This window comes from Neopelma chrysocephalum, unplaced genomic scaffold (genome assembly GCF_003984885.1).
Source record: "Neopelma chrysocephalum unplaced genomic scaffold, ASM398488v2 Primary Assembly neopelma1_84, whole genome shotgun sequence".
NCBI classification, from domain to species: Eukaryota; Metazoa; Chordata; class Aves; order Passeriformes; family Pipridae; genus Neopelma; species Neopelma chrysocephalum.
Window position 1 is genome coordinate 11699328 of NW_020897746.1, and position 16741 is coordinate 11716068.

Genomic DNA, 16741 nt, shown 5'->3' on the forward strand with positions numbered 1-16741 from the left:
GGACCCTGTGCTGGGACCCTGTGCTGGGACCCTGTGCTGGGACCCTGCCTGTCCCCGCAGCCGGATTGGGGAGGGGGTTCCCAAAGTGGGGGCAGTGCCGTGTTTCGTCCCTGTCCCCAAGATAGGACCACTCTTTCCAGACTGGAGCCACTGGTTCAAGGATTCTCCTGACCAGTCCTAGAGCCATCCTGGTGATGGCCCCACCCCAGCCCTTGCCCCTCCTGCCCCCACCTCCCAACGCTGCTGGGAACGGGGCATTTTATCTTTCTTAGTTAAAAAAAAAAAAAAAAAAAAAAATTCTCATTTAATTAAAAGTGTTGACATTGTGCCTGGCCATCCCACCCGCCGGAGAAACGTGGTTATAAATTAAACATTAAACCTTTAATGGCCCATAAAGAAATATTCGCTGCTGTTCTGTATATGGGGATATAAATAGAGAGGGCTGCGGGGGGAGGGGCGAGACATTATTTTTCCTCAGCCAGATAATCTTTGCTAATGAATTTAATTAAAATCAAAATTAATTTAGGATTTTTGGTGGAGGAAAGGGGGGGTCAAAATGTACTTTGAGAAACTACCAAGAAGTTTCCCAGCGGAATCAAAACCAGGCCTGCCTCAGGGTTTGCCCCATGGGTGCAGCGTGGGATGGGGGGTGTTGGGGTGCAGCATCCGTGGGGTCCGTGCAGCTGGGTGACATGGGTTGTGTTTCCTGTGAAGCCCCCCTGATTTGGATCTGGGTGGTTTTAGCTGGGTTGGGATCACCTGTTCTGGCAGCAGGTCCCTGTGAGGCTTCACAAGGCTCCAGCTGGAACCAGTCAGCCCAGAGCTCTGCCAGGAAAGCAGGGACTGAGGCAAGATCTCCCCAGTAACGCCCAGAGCTGCTCCTGCCCACCTCCCATCAATGCTCTGCCAGGGGTTTCCCTCTCCCACTTGGGTGCATGTGGACAGGGAGGCTCTGGCTGAGCATCCTGCTCCCTGCGGTGCCGGGACCACCAGAGGTTTGTGCCTGGGCTGGTGCTGGGCTCGGCGGTTCCCTGTCTGTGCCAGCACATCCCAACTGCGGCGCATCCCGGCTGCCGGCCCCCCGCTGCCCTGGGGAGCTTCTGAGAAGGCGCCTTCCTTGGGAGATGTGTTTGGGAAACGCGGCGTTACCCATCGCTGAGCCTCCCCCAGGAGCTCAGTGTCAATTATTCATCGTGGAAGAGGCAGGCTGTGCTCCCAGCACTCCCAGCCCTGCTGCTGGAGCTCTGTGCCTGCTGTGCCGTCTCACAATCCCAGCCGGGATCCTGGTGGGCGCTGCCTTGGTGAAGCCACGGAAGAGCTGGGGAGTGGTGGCTGCAAGGCAGGCAGCTCTGCTGAGCCCACGGCTGCGGGGGTGTCCCCGCGCTGCTGGGAACCACGGAGTTCCCAAACAGCTTTTTTAGGACACCCTGTCTCCCAGAGCTGGGTCTGCCCTGGCCTCTGGGGCTGGGGAGGGGAGACTCCCAGCCTGGCGAACAAAAACGTGCCGGGCAAGAGCGTTGGGGAGGGATTTTATCATAAGAGTGCTAATGGAAGTCAGCACCAGCCTAATGAGCTGTGCTCCTCCATGAATCTGATTCATTGAGGCAGGAATTACCATAATTGATTATCCTGCTGCGTGGCTGAGAGCCGTGTTTGCTAACACAAGTGCCTGGGAACGGGCTCTGCGCTCCCTGAGCCGCCGCCACGTGTGGCTGGGCCTCGGGACCCTCCGTGGGCTCACCGGGATCACCCACGGGTTCGGAGCAGCATCCGGGGCTGGTGTCCCTGCACCCACACTCAGCACCCAGGGCTGCCCCATCTCGGGGTGCTGCTGCTGGGGTGGGGGTCCGGGTGTCACAGCTCCGTCAGTCGGGAACGGAGCCGTTGGGCAGGTGGGACTCAGCACTTGCAGGTCACCGAAACACTGGTTATGGACACGTGCAGCCCTCGCTCACTCCTTAACCACTCCTGGGATGTATCAGCCCTTCTCATTATTTCTGAGGGTCTGACATGATTGATGAACGTTTGCGTTGGCCATGCTGCAAAAGCTAATTAGTTGAAGTGCAGCTTTCAGGAAGTTTTCTTTGAAATTTGGCTTAATTTTCCAAGAAGTGCCCGGAGCCAGGACGGCAGCGGAGCTGTGTTGCTGCAGGGATTGCTCCTCACAGGGCCATGGCACTGTGCTGGGGCGGGCAGAAGGTTTAGGATACACCCAACCAGCTGTGCAGCCAGTGCTTCAGCGATGGCTGTGTCCTGTCCCACGTCGTGGGTGTGTGTGGGGCCGGCTGTGCCTTGTCTCACCCCGTGTATGTGTGCAGGTCTATGGCTGTGCTTGCAGGGTCCAGGGGGGCCAAGGAAGGGGCCCGTGGTCTGTGGGAGCTGGGTTGGGTTTGAGGTGCACTGGTGGAGCTGGAGGAGGGTGTTCTGAGCCTGTCACCCCGGACAGGGAGCTGGTGGGTGCTGGTGCTGCTCGTCTGCCCTGGGTTCAGTCCCCAGCCTGGCCACTGGCTCCTGACCAGCACAGACTTCCCAGTGCCTGGGAGATAACACTCCCACCCGTGCTCATATCCCAACATTGTGCAGTCAATGAGCAGACAGCATTGACTGTAACAGGTTAGTGATGATGATCATTGATTTTAATTCTTCCTCCTCTTTCCCGTCTTTTCCAGAGAGCCCAGCGCGAGCACCGTGGGAGGAACTGAGCTGAATAAAAGGTACGGAGTGTTTGGATCCAAGTGGCTGCACTGGGCTCTGCCTTGGCTGCTCCAGGGGTCCCTCCTGCATGCTGAACCCTGCACGTGAGGGGCTGGTGATGGGTGCTCGGCACGAGGCTGGCGGGACAGGGCAGCACAGAGCAGTGCTCAGGGGCAGGTGGGCTCAGAGCCACATGCAGGGGAGGGATGGGAGGGATGGGAGGAAGGCTGCCTGCTCCCCTCTGCCAGCAGCCCTGGTACCCCACCCCCTGGGTGCTGAGCCCCCACGCAGGCGTGACACGATGACACAAGTCCTGCGTGAGGAGAGCTGAGGCTGCCACGTCTGTGAGTGTCCGTGTGTGCTGACCTGCTGTCTGTCTGTCCGCCCATGCTCTGTGCAGCTCCTGGGAGCCATCCCTGGGGAAGCCTCTTGAGAGGACCCCGCCCTTACTGGGGGGACAGCAGCCCCCAGCCCTATAGTGGCCCGGACCTGGCGGTTGCCCACCACAGGGGACGTTTGCCCCCAGGGTCCTGCAGCCTGTGCTGGGAGGTGTCACAGCAGCTCGTGGTGTCCCCTGGGCTGAGGCAGGTTGTGTGTGAAAGGTGGGCCGGGTGGGCTGCCCTCTGCCAGCCTGGTGTCTGCTGGGCAGATGAGAATGGCTCCTTCCCATCACACCCTCGTGGTGCTGGACTTCACAGCAGTAGGAGGATCCTGTCACAGAGGGGACACCACATCCCCCCGAGGTCCATCCTGCTGAGTGTAGCACAACCTGTGCTCCCCTGTCAGAGCTGGTGAAGCAGAGGAGCAAAAAAAGCCGAGGGACCGGGGAGGAGGAGGCTGGTGCATCCATTGTTCTGGGAGTGCCAGTGGGACCAGGGGGTGGTGAGGGCCAAGGCAGTGGTTCTGGGCACTGGGAGCTGCCACCATGAAAACCAGTGGAGGAAAAAGGTGTTGGGGCAGGTAGCACACCCGTCCCTGTCACCTACAGGACAAGGATGGAGGTGACCTGCTAGAAGGGGACTGTGGTCTGGAAGGGTCCTGAGGTGCTGTGGGAAATGTGGAGAAAGAGCTGCTCAGAGGAGCAGGAAGGCTGGGGCAGGAGCAGGGTTCGCAGGCAGCACAAACCAGGAGCCAGCACGGACGTGACACAGGCTGGGCTGTGGGGGTGAGCCTGGGGGGCACACGCGGGTTGGCAGCAGTGGTGCGGGGCCGGGGCTGCCCCACCTCTGGCTCTTGTGTCTGTGCCGATGCCTTAGCAGCAGTCCCTGTGCTGAGGAGAGGGCTTTGCTCCCTCCCAGTGTCCGACTGCGTGCGGGGTCGGGACTCGCAGGTCAGTCCGGTCAGTGCGGGGTCGGGGATCGCGGGTCAGTCCGGTGGCTGTGGTGCCGGAGCGCTGGGCTGTGGCCACACGGGTGCGCCTGGAGAGGAGCCGTGTCTGCGGCGGAGGGGAGGGCAGCGGGGTGGGTTCCTGCGGCTGAGCTGCCCCACGCCTGGTCCGGGTGGGAGAACTGGGATGTGGCACGGGGAGCTGGGTGCTGTTTGCACGGGCACCTCGGGGTGAGGTGTGTGTGCAGGGCTGGGGGGCTGCAGCGGCAGAGGGTGGAACAGCACTGGGGAGGTGCATCTGCCCCTGCCCTGGTTCCAGGATGGTTCTGCCCCCCTGCCCACTGACAACCTGGATTTTGGCCGCTGGTGATTGAGGGGTTCCATTCTGCTGCATTTGCCCCCTCTGTCTCACACAACAGCAGGGGAGGTCTGGCAGGCTGGGGGGACCCCAAGACATGGCTGAGGCTGCATTTGCAGGGCACAGAGAGGAGACGGTTTGGATCAGTGAAATATAAGAGGGAGCAAGGAGCCCCCCACCCCAGCTGCCTGCAGTGGTGCCTTTGCTGCTTTATCACCTCTCCCAGTGCTGAATTATTGAGAGTGTTGCTCTCGTTTATTGCCGTGCTGGAGGAGAGCTGCCTCCGCCCGCCACTGCTCTGAATGTGATTATGGGGCTGGAGATGTCAGAGCCCGCTGGGCCCCGGAGACCGATCTGCTGCCCCCCTCGCTCCTGTGCTTCCCTTATCCTTATTTATTCTCTCACTCCCGTGCCTGGTTCAGCGCTCACAGTTCCCTCGCTCCCTCCGCTGTGCAGTGCCCCAGGAGGATGGAGATTTAGTGCCTGAGGAGCAGCACTGCCCGGCTGCTGAGCCTGCAGCATGTGCCGGGGGCGACTGGGGGCTCGTGCCCCGCAGGATCCAGGACTCCCCTGACTTAACCCCATGGCTGACCCTGCAGCCAGCTCTCCTCTGTGTCCCCTGCGAGGTCTCTGCTGGTCGTGCTGCTCTGCCCCGTGGGATGGGGTCCTGGACATCTGTGGGAGGCAAGGCTGGGCTTTGAGGGATGGTGGCTGCCCTGTTGTTGTTGGGGATTCCTGGGTGCCCTCTGGTGCAGTCCGAGGTGGCCACATCCCGGTCTGCAGGGACCATCCCCATTGCTCCCCCCTGCACAAGGGGGCTGGTGCCTGCTGGCTCTGTCCCCCGGGGGCCACTGCTCAGCTGCTCCCACAAAGCGGGGGGATGCTGGGCCCCCCCAGGAAGCCCGTCCCAGGTCGGTCCCTGCCCAACTCCACATCCCTGCCTGCTGGGAGCAGAATGGGAGCAGGGGGCTGTGGAATCCGCCGTGGCCAGGGGGGCCAGGAGCCGGCTGGCACCTCGCAGGTTAACCGCGAGCAGCGGATTCCCTTATTGACAGGGGAGCTTGAAAAATGCTGAGGCAGGACATCGGCTCCTCGGAGTGTCAGCGGGAGCCCACGCTGCGCTGGCGAGTGCCCACGCTGCCGCTGCCGCGGCCCCCAACGCCCGGCCTGGCCCCGGACCCCCGCCCCGGCTCCCCTCTCACCGCCGGGGCCGGTTCCCCTCTCACGGGCGTCCTTCCCTTTGCTCTTGAGGACGCCAGAGAGGATTTCATTTTTATTCCTCCTCTCCCATTTTTCCCTGGGGTGGATAAGCTGTTGCCTGCCGGGGCTGCCCCCCAGCCCCTGCCCTCCCGCAGCAGCATGTTGGAGGTCGGACAGCGGCTCTGAGCGCGGCGCTCACGCCGCAGGGAGGGAGGAGAGCGCAGGGCTCCGGGAACGGCCGTGGGCGCTGGAGCCGGACAGACAGGACAGACAGACAGACAGCTGGAGGGGACAGAGCCCACCCAGGAGGGGCGGCGGCCAGCGCAGCCAGCATCTGGAGCAGCCCACTGCCCTCCCGCCGACCCCACAGAGCAACTCAGCACCCAGCCACCAACATGATGATGTATTTTTGGGTAGGTACTTCCGCCAAGGGTGGGCACTTCCCTCCCTCTCTGCTGGGGTTTTGCTCAGGATTGGGGTCATTTCTCACTGTTGCTGCTCCCTGGCTGTGCTGCCGGTCAGGGAGAGCTTTCCCTTCTGGCCAGGCACCCGCAGGGGACGGGCTGCAGTGCTGGAGGCAGGCCTGGTGTTGAGGAGGAACAGAGCAGTGGGCTAATGTCCCTGCCCAGACATTGTGCCCTGCCGAGGGCACCTCCAAACAACCCTTCTGCCTCCCCGCTGCTGCCTTCAAGCCCCACACAGTGCTGGCCACGGGCAGAAGCTGCATCCCATGCCCAGAACCAGTCCCCTACCCCAGCTGTGCCATGGTGGTGGGCAGTGGGCTCTGGAGCCTGCCTGGGGGCTGTGGTGGCAGTGAGATGTTCAGGTCACACGTCTGTGTGGAGCAGCAGCCACCTCTCACGTGGGGTCTGTGCCCCGTGGGGGCTCACCCAGGGTCTGATCGGATGCTCGTGGGGTGGTCCCCACACTTTATCTCAGGCTTGAAGTTGATGACTGAGGCTGTTGAGGTCCCTCCACAGCACTGCAGGAGCTGGGCTGTGTCAGGCTCTACACCGTCCAGGGGCCTTCCTGTGGCATCCCGGCCCACAACTGGGGCTGAAGCCAGTGGTGCCAGCTCCTTCCACCCGCTCCCACTCCCCCAGAGATGGCAGGGGGCTGGGGGCTGCAGCAGTCTGGTGGAGATTACACATTCCAGGGAGTTGTGCTCCCCTGGATTTGGGAGAAGGGAACAGAGTGAGCAGAGCCAGGCTATGGGGGATGTGGGGAAAGGAGCTTATGGGGAGGAGGAGGAGGATAATGCAAATTCATTGTTGCTCAAGGAAGCGGCTTTCAGGCGTAAGGTGCTTTGTCATGAGGGATGTCGGTGCTGCCGCCGCCGCTCCGGAGCTCATCGGGGCTGGCAGAGCCTCCTGCTTTGGTGCTAATTCTGCCCAGGGACTTAACGACCCACCACAGCTGCAGGAGTGAACCGGAGCTTCCGCTGGCACCACGTGGCTTTGCGGCGCTCGGCCGGGCAGGCGTGGGCAGCGTGGGTGCCAGTTCCCGTGGGAGCTCCGGGCACAGCTCCCCACACCGCACTGGCTCTGGGGCAGGGGTGCTTAAGGGTCCCTGTTCCCTGTCCCGTGCCTGGGACAGCCGGTCTGGGCTCTGCGCGGTGCCATCCCCGGCTCTGCCGGGAGAGGCTGGGCAGGGGCTGTGGTCCTGGCAGAGCAGTGAGGGTCATTCGTGGCATCACAGGCATCTCTCGTGGCGTGGGAGGAAGCAGAGGGTCCGGTGTCCCCTCGTGGTGGGAGTGCTGTGGGTGGCTCAGTCATTGACATCGCAACAGGCTGAGATGCCGAAGCAGAATGTCTTCAAATGAGCGGTAATTGCAGGGAAATAAAGAGCACGTGGGGTGAGGGGAAGGAGGGGTCTGTAAATATTATGATTTTTAAAGTTTGCCCTGGAGTCCCAGTGCTTGTTTAACACTAATATCCTATCTGTGCATTTAAAAAGCCTCATAATGAGGATGGAGTGTTTGCTCCTGGAGCAACTCCAGCCCGGTGCTCCTCCCTGACCACCTCACCTGTCTGCTGCTCCAGTGGGTCCCAGCCCAGTGCCCACACTGGCATGCCACGTGTACCCCTGCTTGGGGTTGCTCGGACCCCCCTGTCCTGCCCCATGTGCTGACACCCCATGGCCTGCTGCCAAAGCTCCCCAGCAGCCTGAGAGGCTGGTGCACATCTTAGGGGGTGCCTTTTCTTGGGAACTCTTTGTCAGGCAACAGAGTTGGTCTCAGAAAAGAGGGGGACTCTGGGATGAGGCATTTTGGGTCCCTGGGTCCGCAGTTGCTCATTCCTTGCATCACCCTCCGTCGTTCCTGGTCACCCTCCATCATTCCTGCCTCCTCCTTCATCCACGCTGGGCTTGGCAGTGGTGGTGGCCCTGGCGGTGGCCTTGGCCCTGGCAGTGGCTCTGGCCTTGGCAGTAACTCTGGCCCCAGTGGTGGTGGTGGCCCTGGTGACCCTGTGACACACGTGGTGCAGCTGTTTCCCCTGCCATGGCCCCCCCACGCTGCCCACCCGGCCCACGAGCTCGAGGTGCTCAGCAGCAGCTGCTCTGCCGCGGTGCTGCTGCTGCATGTTAATTCTCATTAAATTCAGGGAGCCTAATTGCCATTTCATGTAAATATTTTGTCAAGTGAAAGGGCTTCTGGAAGGGTCGTGCGGGTGGAGGAGCCCGGCAGAGTGACAGGCTCCGGCTCGTCCTCCCAGCCAGGGGTGTCAGTGTGTCCCCGCAGGAGCTGCCGTGTGTCCCGCAGGGTTTGGGAGCTGCTGCAGGTCCCTGTGCACTGATTGCTCGTGCCACATGATGGGGGACAGAGGGTGGCTGCAACCAGGGCACCGTTTTGTAGAGAGCACTGAGGGTCCTCTCCCTGCCTGTGTGGCTGAAGGGCAAAGGAGAGGGGGGTGACACGGGGGGCCATAGGACATCCCCCGATGGTAGCCCAGCCACTCTCCTGCTCTGCACGGTGCTGGCAGCTCTCGACAGAGGTTGAAGGTGCCCAAGGCCTCATCCTGTCCCTCACCATGGGCCAGGAACTTCTCAGTGAGGTGGATTTTTTCCCTGGATCCCATTAAACTTCCACATGCTTTCCCTGCATTCCTGCTCCCCTCCCACTGCCACAGCTGCTGTCTCAGATACTGGCCGTGTCTTGGTCACAGTCCCCTCCTCACCTGGTGAGATCATACCTGGGTGCTCCACCTTTGGGAATTAAGAGCAGGCGGGGTCTCCAGCGACCCCTGAGAGCTGCTGGAGTAGGAGGAAGGAGCAGGGAAAGATGGAGAGGAGGTTTGTTGGTCCCTTATCGCTGCCCTGGTCTGTGCCCTGCACTGGGGCAGTCCCTGCAGCCAAGGCACTGGGGACGTGGGACCCTCCCCTCGCAGCACGGCGGCTCAGATCCGTCAGCACCTTCATCTAATCGCTTTACGTCTATGACTAACTACTAATGAGCTTTTAATTAATGAATGCCATGGCTTGGAGGCGTTCTGGAGCGGGTGGGAGAAGAGGATTAGGCGGGTGCTGTGTTCCCTGGGTGCTACCGGGCCACCGGCGCTGCACTCGCAGGGTGACCCCGGGGAGGCTGGAGCGTCTGACCTCGCGGTCTGACCTCACTGGTCTGACTTCACCAGCCCTCGTGGCAGTGGCTGCACCTCACCTGACCTGCAGCCCTCTTTTGGCAGCTCTCCCAAGCATCAGCATCCAGCTTTGCCCCATGGGAGCGTGCTGCAGGGGCCGTGGGGGTCCTGTTAAACTGGGAGCCCACCCGTGGCTGTGCCATGGGCAGGTCCATGGGCACTGCGTCATCCCTCTCTGGGAGAGGATGAGGGATGGGTCCTGGTGAGGAGTGCAGTACCAGGGGCTGGATTTCCCGTTGCATCCCGTGGGTCAGGATCTGGACATAGCGCTGGGGCAGACCTGGGAGGGCAGCAGCTCTGACGAGGGCAGCAGCTCTGACGTGTGCTCGGGGCTCAGTGCAGTGTGTGCAGGACCCTGGGCACCTGGATGTGCCACAGCCATGCCACGCCACCAGCCTATGGCACCACCCGCTCGGGGGGCCTGAGGGGGCTCTGGGCAGACCTTGGGGCCTCGTTCCTGGCAGATAAAGTTTCCAAATGGTGGAATGTGCCTCAGAGGGGAGCCGAGCTGTCCTAGCATTTCCCCGGGAGCTGCCAGCACCGCGCTGGCTGCTGGTGCATCCCGGGTACCTGGAGCGGCTGGATGTGCCGCACTGTCCCCAGCGGGTTCCCTCAGTGGTGGTTTGGGGGGTGTGTGCCCGTCAGCTGTCCCACTGCAGGCTCTGCCCCTTGGCTCCAGCACCAGAACAGTGGCCAAGACCACTCCTGTCCCAGTGCCATGTTGTTCTCCCTCTTCCAGAAAACAAAACGAAGGAGCCCTCAAGGGTTCATTTAAAATAAATAAAAAGCTGGGAATTGTGCTGATTTGAAGGAAAGGCAGCCCCATCCTGCGTGGGGGAGCACAGTGCCAGCCCAGCCCCGAAGGGCAGAGAGAGATGTGCTGAGAACTGCAGCCTTGTGCAGCTTCTGCCTTTGATCGTATATCTCACACATGCCCTTTGCTTTCCCTCTGCTGATATTTATTAGGTTTAATTTTACTGGGACGCGGCTGTAAGTGAGACAGATGGAACGGGGTCTGTGCGCCTGGTGAACACATCTTAATTAAACAGATAAATAAACTTTCATTCCAGGAGGCTTCAGTTTCAGAGGGTCTCCTCCAGGGCTGTGGCTCCGCCGGGCTGGGCAGCCCTGGCCAGGGCTCCTCGGAGCTGGTGCTGCCAGCTGGGGCTGTGGCACAGTGTCACTGGGAGCAGCAGGGTGAGGGACACCGGCTGCTGGTGGCTGGGAACATGTTCCCCGCTGGAGCTGTGGGGTTGGTGCTGCCCTGCCATGCTGGAGCTCCCCAGGGCTCCCTGCTGCTGTGGGGCGTCTCTGCAGCCAGGCAGGTGTTGGTGATGGCTGGAGGAGGGAGAAAGGAGACTCCCAACGTCCAACACTCCTCAGTTCCCAGGGCCGGGCCCATCTTGCTGCTGGCTCAGGGCAGTGCCAGCACTCGTGGTGCTGCCACGGGCCAGGAATGCCTTTGAGTCACCCTGGCCGGAGCCAGGCTCTGGCGCGGGGGAGGACGGGCAGATTACCTCATCCTGGAGCCGGCCTCTGCCTCACGTGGTTTGGTTGGTTGGGCACCGCCAGGCCGGCGTGCCGGGCACTGCCCTGCCCTTGTCACCTCCGGGAGCTGCAGTGGAGCCAGACCAGCCCAGGGCCTTCAGAGCTGCCCATCAGCTTGCTCAGGGTGCCCCTCGCCCTGCACCGGGGTCTGTGCGGTGCCTGGGTGCGTGCAGGTGCCTCGGGGGGCCACTCTCCCCTCAGCTGCTTGAGGGGCTGAGGGAGGACCCACTTGTGCCTTAGAGAGCTGTCCCACATCCTGCCCCGGGTGCTGGAGAGTGTGGCACTGGGGCCGTGGGGTTCCGAGGAAGGGGAGCTGGAGGGGAGCGGGAGCACGGGGTCCGAGCACTGCAGTGTACCAGAGGGGCCACTGTGTCTGTCGTGGTCCTTGGAGCTGGATGGCAAATGGTCACGGTGGCACACCTGTGCTCCTCGGAGCTGGATGGCAGGCAGTCATGGTGGCACACCCGTGCTCCTCGCAGGGAGCAGTGCCCGGGGATGCTGTTGGCAGTGGAGTGGATGTCGCTGCCGGACCCTTTCGGCGCTTGGTTCCGGAGGGTGATGGTGTTGACAAACCCTCCCCCAGCCTGACATCCCCTCCCCAGTTTGGCACCTTGTGGTCCCTATGGAGCGTGGTCCCCCCAGTCACAGAACCCCACAGGAGGGGCTGGCGCTCCCTAGGCCCCAGACACTGCTTCCTCAGGACTGCTCTTCCAGAGCAGGTTTTTCCCGTGGCTCCGGGCCGGCCGTGCCACATGCTGCTGCTCTGAGTGTCTGCAGTAGAAACGGGAACCGCTGTGAGTGTACCAGGACACTGCAGCATGTCGCTCTGCCTGGGGATACTGTGGAAAATCCCAGCTCCAAAAAGGGCTGGTCGTGTGCTGGAGGCTCCGGCGGAGACAGAGCATCAGCAGCTGCTGGCACAGCCCTGCCTTTGTGCATCACATTTGGCCAAGATGGAAACTGAGTTGAGCCCAGGTTTTGTTTCCCACGTACCCCAGCAGAACACCATCCTGGTAGCCTCGGCCACGGCTCCAGAGCCAGGCGTGATGCAGTGCCAGGGTGTGGGGTGCTGGGGAGGGACCCCTGTGCCAGTGCTGAGCTCTGTGGCACCAGAGGGGCTCTGTGGCTGCTGTGGGGCTGCGGACGGGTGGAGGCGCGAGGTGGGCCGGGGACCCGAGCGAGCACACGCGTGCACCCACGCCAGCGGTCCCTGACGGGCACCGGCACGTAGGCTATTGCCATGGCAGCTGTGACAGCGGTGTGTGTGGTGTGGATGCGTCAGGGCTGCTGGCAGCACCGCAGGCCCCTCGGAATCGCCAGAACGCCTCTGGAGCTCTGCCGGGGCTGACCGCCGGCCGGCCGGTGGTTCTTGGGGCGGAGGGTCCCCATCGCTCTGGGGAACACAGGGAAGCCAGTGCCAGCGGGCAGGGCCCCTCCTGTCACCCCAGGGTGCAGGGCTCCCGCAGCCCTCCACGCCTGGGGGGCCGGCGGGCTGGCAGGGGGTCACAGGGCCCTGCCGAGGCGTGGGAGCCCCAGGCTGTGCCCGGGGCTCGCGGGCAGCGGTGAGGCTGCGGCCACTCCACGGGGAACGCCGTGGGCTGCCGGCCCTGCCCGCGGTGGCGCAGGCCCGTGGCGGTGCGGCAGCGGCTGCGGGGCCACGCGGGGCTGCGGGAGCCGGGAGCGGGTCGGTGGCTGCTGGGGAGGCGGAGCTGGGGCTGCTGCATGGCTCCCGTGTCCCCCCAGCACGGCCGCCCTGCCGTGGCGGCTCCCACGCGTGCACGTGTCCGGCGGTGTGTGCATGGGGAGCCCCGGCGGCCCTGCCATTGCGGGGGCCGCGCGGCTGGAAGTGCCGGCAGCTCGGCACGGCTTCCCGCGGCGCGCCACCGAAACTCCCCGTGAGACCCTTCTTCCCCCGGGGAGCCGGCGCTGGGAAGGGAGGCAGCTCTGCCCACTCGGCCCCATCCTGCCCGGCTGCTTCCCCAGCGTGTGGCCGGGGCGGCGAGGACGGCAGGGAAGCCATCTGCGAGCGGCGGCGGCGGAGGGGTTAAGTGCGGGATCAGCTGTTCTCATGTCATTACGGATTCTCTTCATTTTATACAGAGCTCTGTTTGATGTCTGAATGCACAGGGGACTCCCCCTCCTCCTCCAACTCCCACCCCTTTTATTTCACTCCCAAGCCCTCTCTCCTTCCTCCTCCCCTTCCTTTCTCTCCCGCTCCGCTCTGGCTCACGCACACCCTTTGCAGACCGTGCGCTCAGTGCCAGTGTCTAATGGCCCCGAAGTGAAGAGCCGAGCGCTGCTCTGGCGGCAGCGCAGCCGGCCTGCCACAGATGAACCCTCCTAACTAGCGCCGAGGGGTCGGGAGGGACGGCGAGGAGGGGAGAGCCCGAGGGGCCAGCCGGGAAGACGAGGATAGCGGTGGATAGCAGTGTGCGGAAGAGGACGGACCCGCGAGCAGCTCCACGGCTACCTGTCGACACATGCTGTGCTCCATGGCTAACTCGGGCTGCCTCCTTGTCTCCAACTCAGGCATGCTTCCTCACTCTCTCCCCTGTCCTCCAGCCTTCCTCTACCTCCAACAGGTAAGCAACCCTCTCCAGGGGATTTTCTTGCTTTCCGGTTCACACGTGTTTCTGGCTGGTTCCCTCTCTGCGGAGGGTCAGAGCTTGACAGCTTCCTCCCAGCCTACCCGCTCCAGCCCCGCGGCGCCGGGTCCTCGGCTGCGGCTTTGGGGGGTTTCTGTGGTTTCCCCGCGGAGGCGGCGGGAGCGCGGCCGGGGCTGGAGCGTGGCTGAGGCGCGGGCAGTGCAGCAGGAGAGCCGCCGGCGCGGGTCCAGCGCTCCCCCGCCTCGGCGCTGCTGCCGCCGGGCGATGATGGATGCTCGGATAAAGGGAAGAGGCTCCTGCGCGGCCTGAGCGGCCTCTGGGGAGAAGGGAAGGTGACGAGCTTGTGTGTGCACACGCGTGTGCACATCCGTGTGTGTGTGTGCGCTGTCCCATCGCGGGTGCCCGTGGCCGGGCCAGGTTTGTCTCGCTGTCACGGGAAGGTGCTGCAGAGGGACTGGGGGACGCAGCGCCGGGCGAGTCCCAAGTTTGGGTGGCCCGGATGGAGGGTGCCAGGGCCGTCAGTTTGGTCCTTTACCCTGGCCAGGATTTTGCTGTCCCACGGGGCTGCCCCGATTCCTGCGCCGGACCCAGCGCCCCGGGTTTCCAGGCTCGTCATCCCGGGGGAAGCGCAGTTTGGGAGAGGCAGCGTCTTCTTCAAATGCCTCTTTGCTGCATCGGAAATCCCATCTCCCAGCCAGGCAAACCACTCCATTTGTGCTTTCAGGAGTTTAAAAATTCATGGCGTGGCCGGCACGGCTCACCCGGCGGCAAGGACAGGCACCGGTGCCAACCCTCCACTCCAGCCCGAAGGGCTGTGGAGTGTTTTGTCCCTTGGGATGTCCATGGCCGGTGTCCAAGCGGGGTCGCAGCCGGAGCGTGGCTGCTGGCGGTGGGGATGGCAGGGCCCGTGGTTGCTCTCTCTGGTGTGTGGGCGATGGGGCTGGTGAAGCTGGTGCTGGTTACAGGAGCGCGGGGCGCGCGGGGGCTGCGGCAGGGGCTGCCGAGGCGGGTGTGTGATTTATTGCACCCTCCTGCGGGCAGAGCCTGGGGAGAGCCAGAGCTGCTCTGGATTTCACTCTCAGCCTCCCCGGGCTGCGTCAAGTTCCCCGAGGCTGCTGCACCTCTGACACCAAGCAGAAACCATCCCTGAGCCCCCACCCGTCCTGGAGGGCAGTTTCTGTCCCTCTGAAGGGAGCACATGGATGCTTTGGAATGGAAGCCAGAACGGGGCCTGGAGCCTCTGTTGCAGTGTGGGAGGTGTCCCTCTCGGCCGGGATCCCCTTGTCCCTGGCCACACGAGGGGCTCAGCTGTGCCGCTCCCTTGCCCTGCGGAGCACTCTGGCATGGATTGGCTGTGCTGCCTGTGGCTCACGGTGACAGGGACAGCAGCAGGGTGGGCAGATGAGGGCTCCTGGTGCCCACAGGGCTGGGCAAAGCGGAGCTGGGGATCCCTGGGAAGCAGCAGCTTTCCCAGACGCGTGGCTCTGCACCCGGTGTCTCCTGGTTCCCCCGTCGCCCTGCCTGGTTTGATTTGACCATCGTGTTCTGCATCTCTTCCTCCCTGCTCTCCCAGAAGCCTTCTGCTCCTTGGCAGCAGCTCCGGACTTGCGAGCCAGGAGGAGGGTTTTATTACAAGATTTGGAGTTGGATTTTCACCCAGCTGAACACAATGGAGGCAAAAATCTCCATCCTCTTCCTGGGGTTTGTCACCTGCAGAGGTTCTGCACCCGGTGCCTGGGGACAGGTGTCTCCCAGTGCACATCACAACAAGGCATCAGGCAGAGGAACGTCACTGGCAGCCATCACGCGGGGCAGGGGCACAGGGCATGGGCTCTGCCAGGCCCCTCATCCTGCCCAGGTGAGCAGTGGGCCTGCCTGGCACCTGCTTTAGTCCTGGATTTGCTCTGGATTTTGGATGTGCCCGCCTGTGCCACCTGCACCGGAGGAGCACAGAGCGAACAGTGCTGCTGCAGAGCTGGCCCTGGTCAGCTGGCTCAGCTCCCCTCTGTGTAGCAGGGGCACCTCAGGGGGTTCAACCGACTCTCCACAAGTTGGTTGTGTCCTGAGGTCTGTGGGGAGCTTGGTTTTGACCCCCTGGGTTACAGCTCTCCCTGTCCAGGTGTGGGGATTTGTAGTGGGGCACCTGGGGTGGGCACATACCGTGATGGTGACTGATTCACTGGCTGGGAAATGAGTCTGCTGGACTGGCCAGGGGGTCAGGAGCTGGGAGGCTCCAGGGTCTGCATGCACTAGCTGCCATCATTCCTTTGGACACGTGCTCTCCCTGCCAGGAGTTTGTGGCATGGGCTAGATTTGTTCCTCAGTATGCTACCCGTGTTTCATGGCTCCCGGCCCCAGCGTTCTCCACAGTGCCAGGATTTGAAGGAATGACCAAGAAATTAAGTTCTCGGGAAAACTTCGGTTCTCCCAGCGCCAGTGAGGGCTCATCAATACCAGTGGCTCATCCAGGTGCTTGCAGGTGCTTGTGGGTACCAGCAGCTCGCTCTGCTCCAATCCCCCCACGTGGCCTCCCTGGCCTGGCCACGGGAGCCATGGTCCATCCACAGCACTCTGAGTGCTGTGTCCAGGAATTCCTCCCAGCACTGATGTGCTCCAAGAGTGGTGCCCCTGGGGGGCCCAAGGCTGCAGGAGGATGGGTCTGTGCCCCTGGCAGAGCAGCCTGTGCCCGCAGGAACGCTGTGTCCTTCAGTGGGGCTTGGCGGGGACATTTGGCTCTTGCTCAGCAAGGACCTGGTGCGGAGGGACACTTTGGTGGCTTCATTTCATGAACAGAGGAGTCGGTCTCTACCCAGAGCTGCTGTTGTGAGTGTGCAGGTGATGGCTGCAGGACAGGGCTCAGGCTCTGAGCCTCGGAATCAGTGCTCGACCCCAGCACAACCCCAGCACAGGTAGTGGTGCCCGTGCAGCTCTGGCCCCAGCACAGGTTGATGTACAGGCGTGCTGAACCCCACTGCAACGCTGCCCCTGAGCTGCTGCTTGCTGGGAACATCCCCGGTGCCCACGGTCACACTGTGGCGCAGGAGACTTGGCTGAGCAGTGCCCGGCCCGCTGGGAAACAGCCTCTGCAAATCCTGCTTGGAAAATTCCTTTCCAAGAGGGTTGCTGCCAAGTTTAGCATGTTATATTTTTAGGGAGCGGGTCTATTCCGAGCAGTGTTGTCGTGTGTTGCAGCAGCGGGTTCGATTCAAACCGGGTTTCTCCCCCTGCTCGCGCGTCGCACGGATACGGGACCTGGCACGGTGGCTCACGGCTCTGGCCATGCTGTGGCAGCTGCTCTGCTCGGTGAGGACCAGCCTTAAAGCCACCAGGAACATTTTCTGCTTTTTATATAAATACATATATTGAAAACA

At 62.7% G+C, this 16741-nt stretch overlaps 1 protein-coding gene across 9 annotated transcripts in view; it reads left to right on the forward strand.

The window, feature by feature from the left end:
• The window catches only part of RBFOX3 (RNA binding fox-1 homolog 3), a 129038-nt gene that overhangs the window by 96310 nt on the left and 15987 nt on the right, over nucleotides 1-16741 (forward strand). For 6 of the 9 annotated variants that reach the window (XM_027691362.1, XM_027691365.1, XM_027691360.1 and 3 more), the window contains exons 3-4: nucleotides 2670-2714; nucleotides 13010-13346. In XM_027691362.1, the coding sequence (XP_027547163.1) occupies nucleotides 13245-13346 (102 nt within the window). In that variant the 5' untranslated portion in view covers nucleotides 2670-2714; nucleotides 13010-13244. The remainder of the gene's footprint in view (nucleotides 1-2669; nucleotides 2715-13009; nucleotides 13347-16741) is intronic. The other 3 variants (XM_027691369.1, XM_027691367.1, XM_027691368.1) reach the window with 3 other exon arrangements.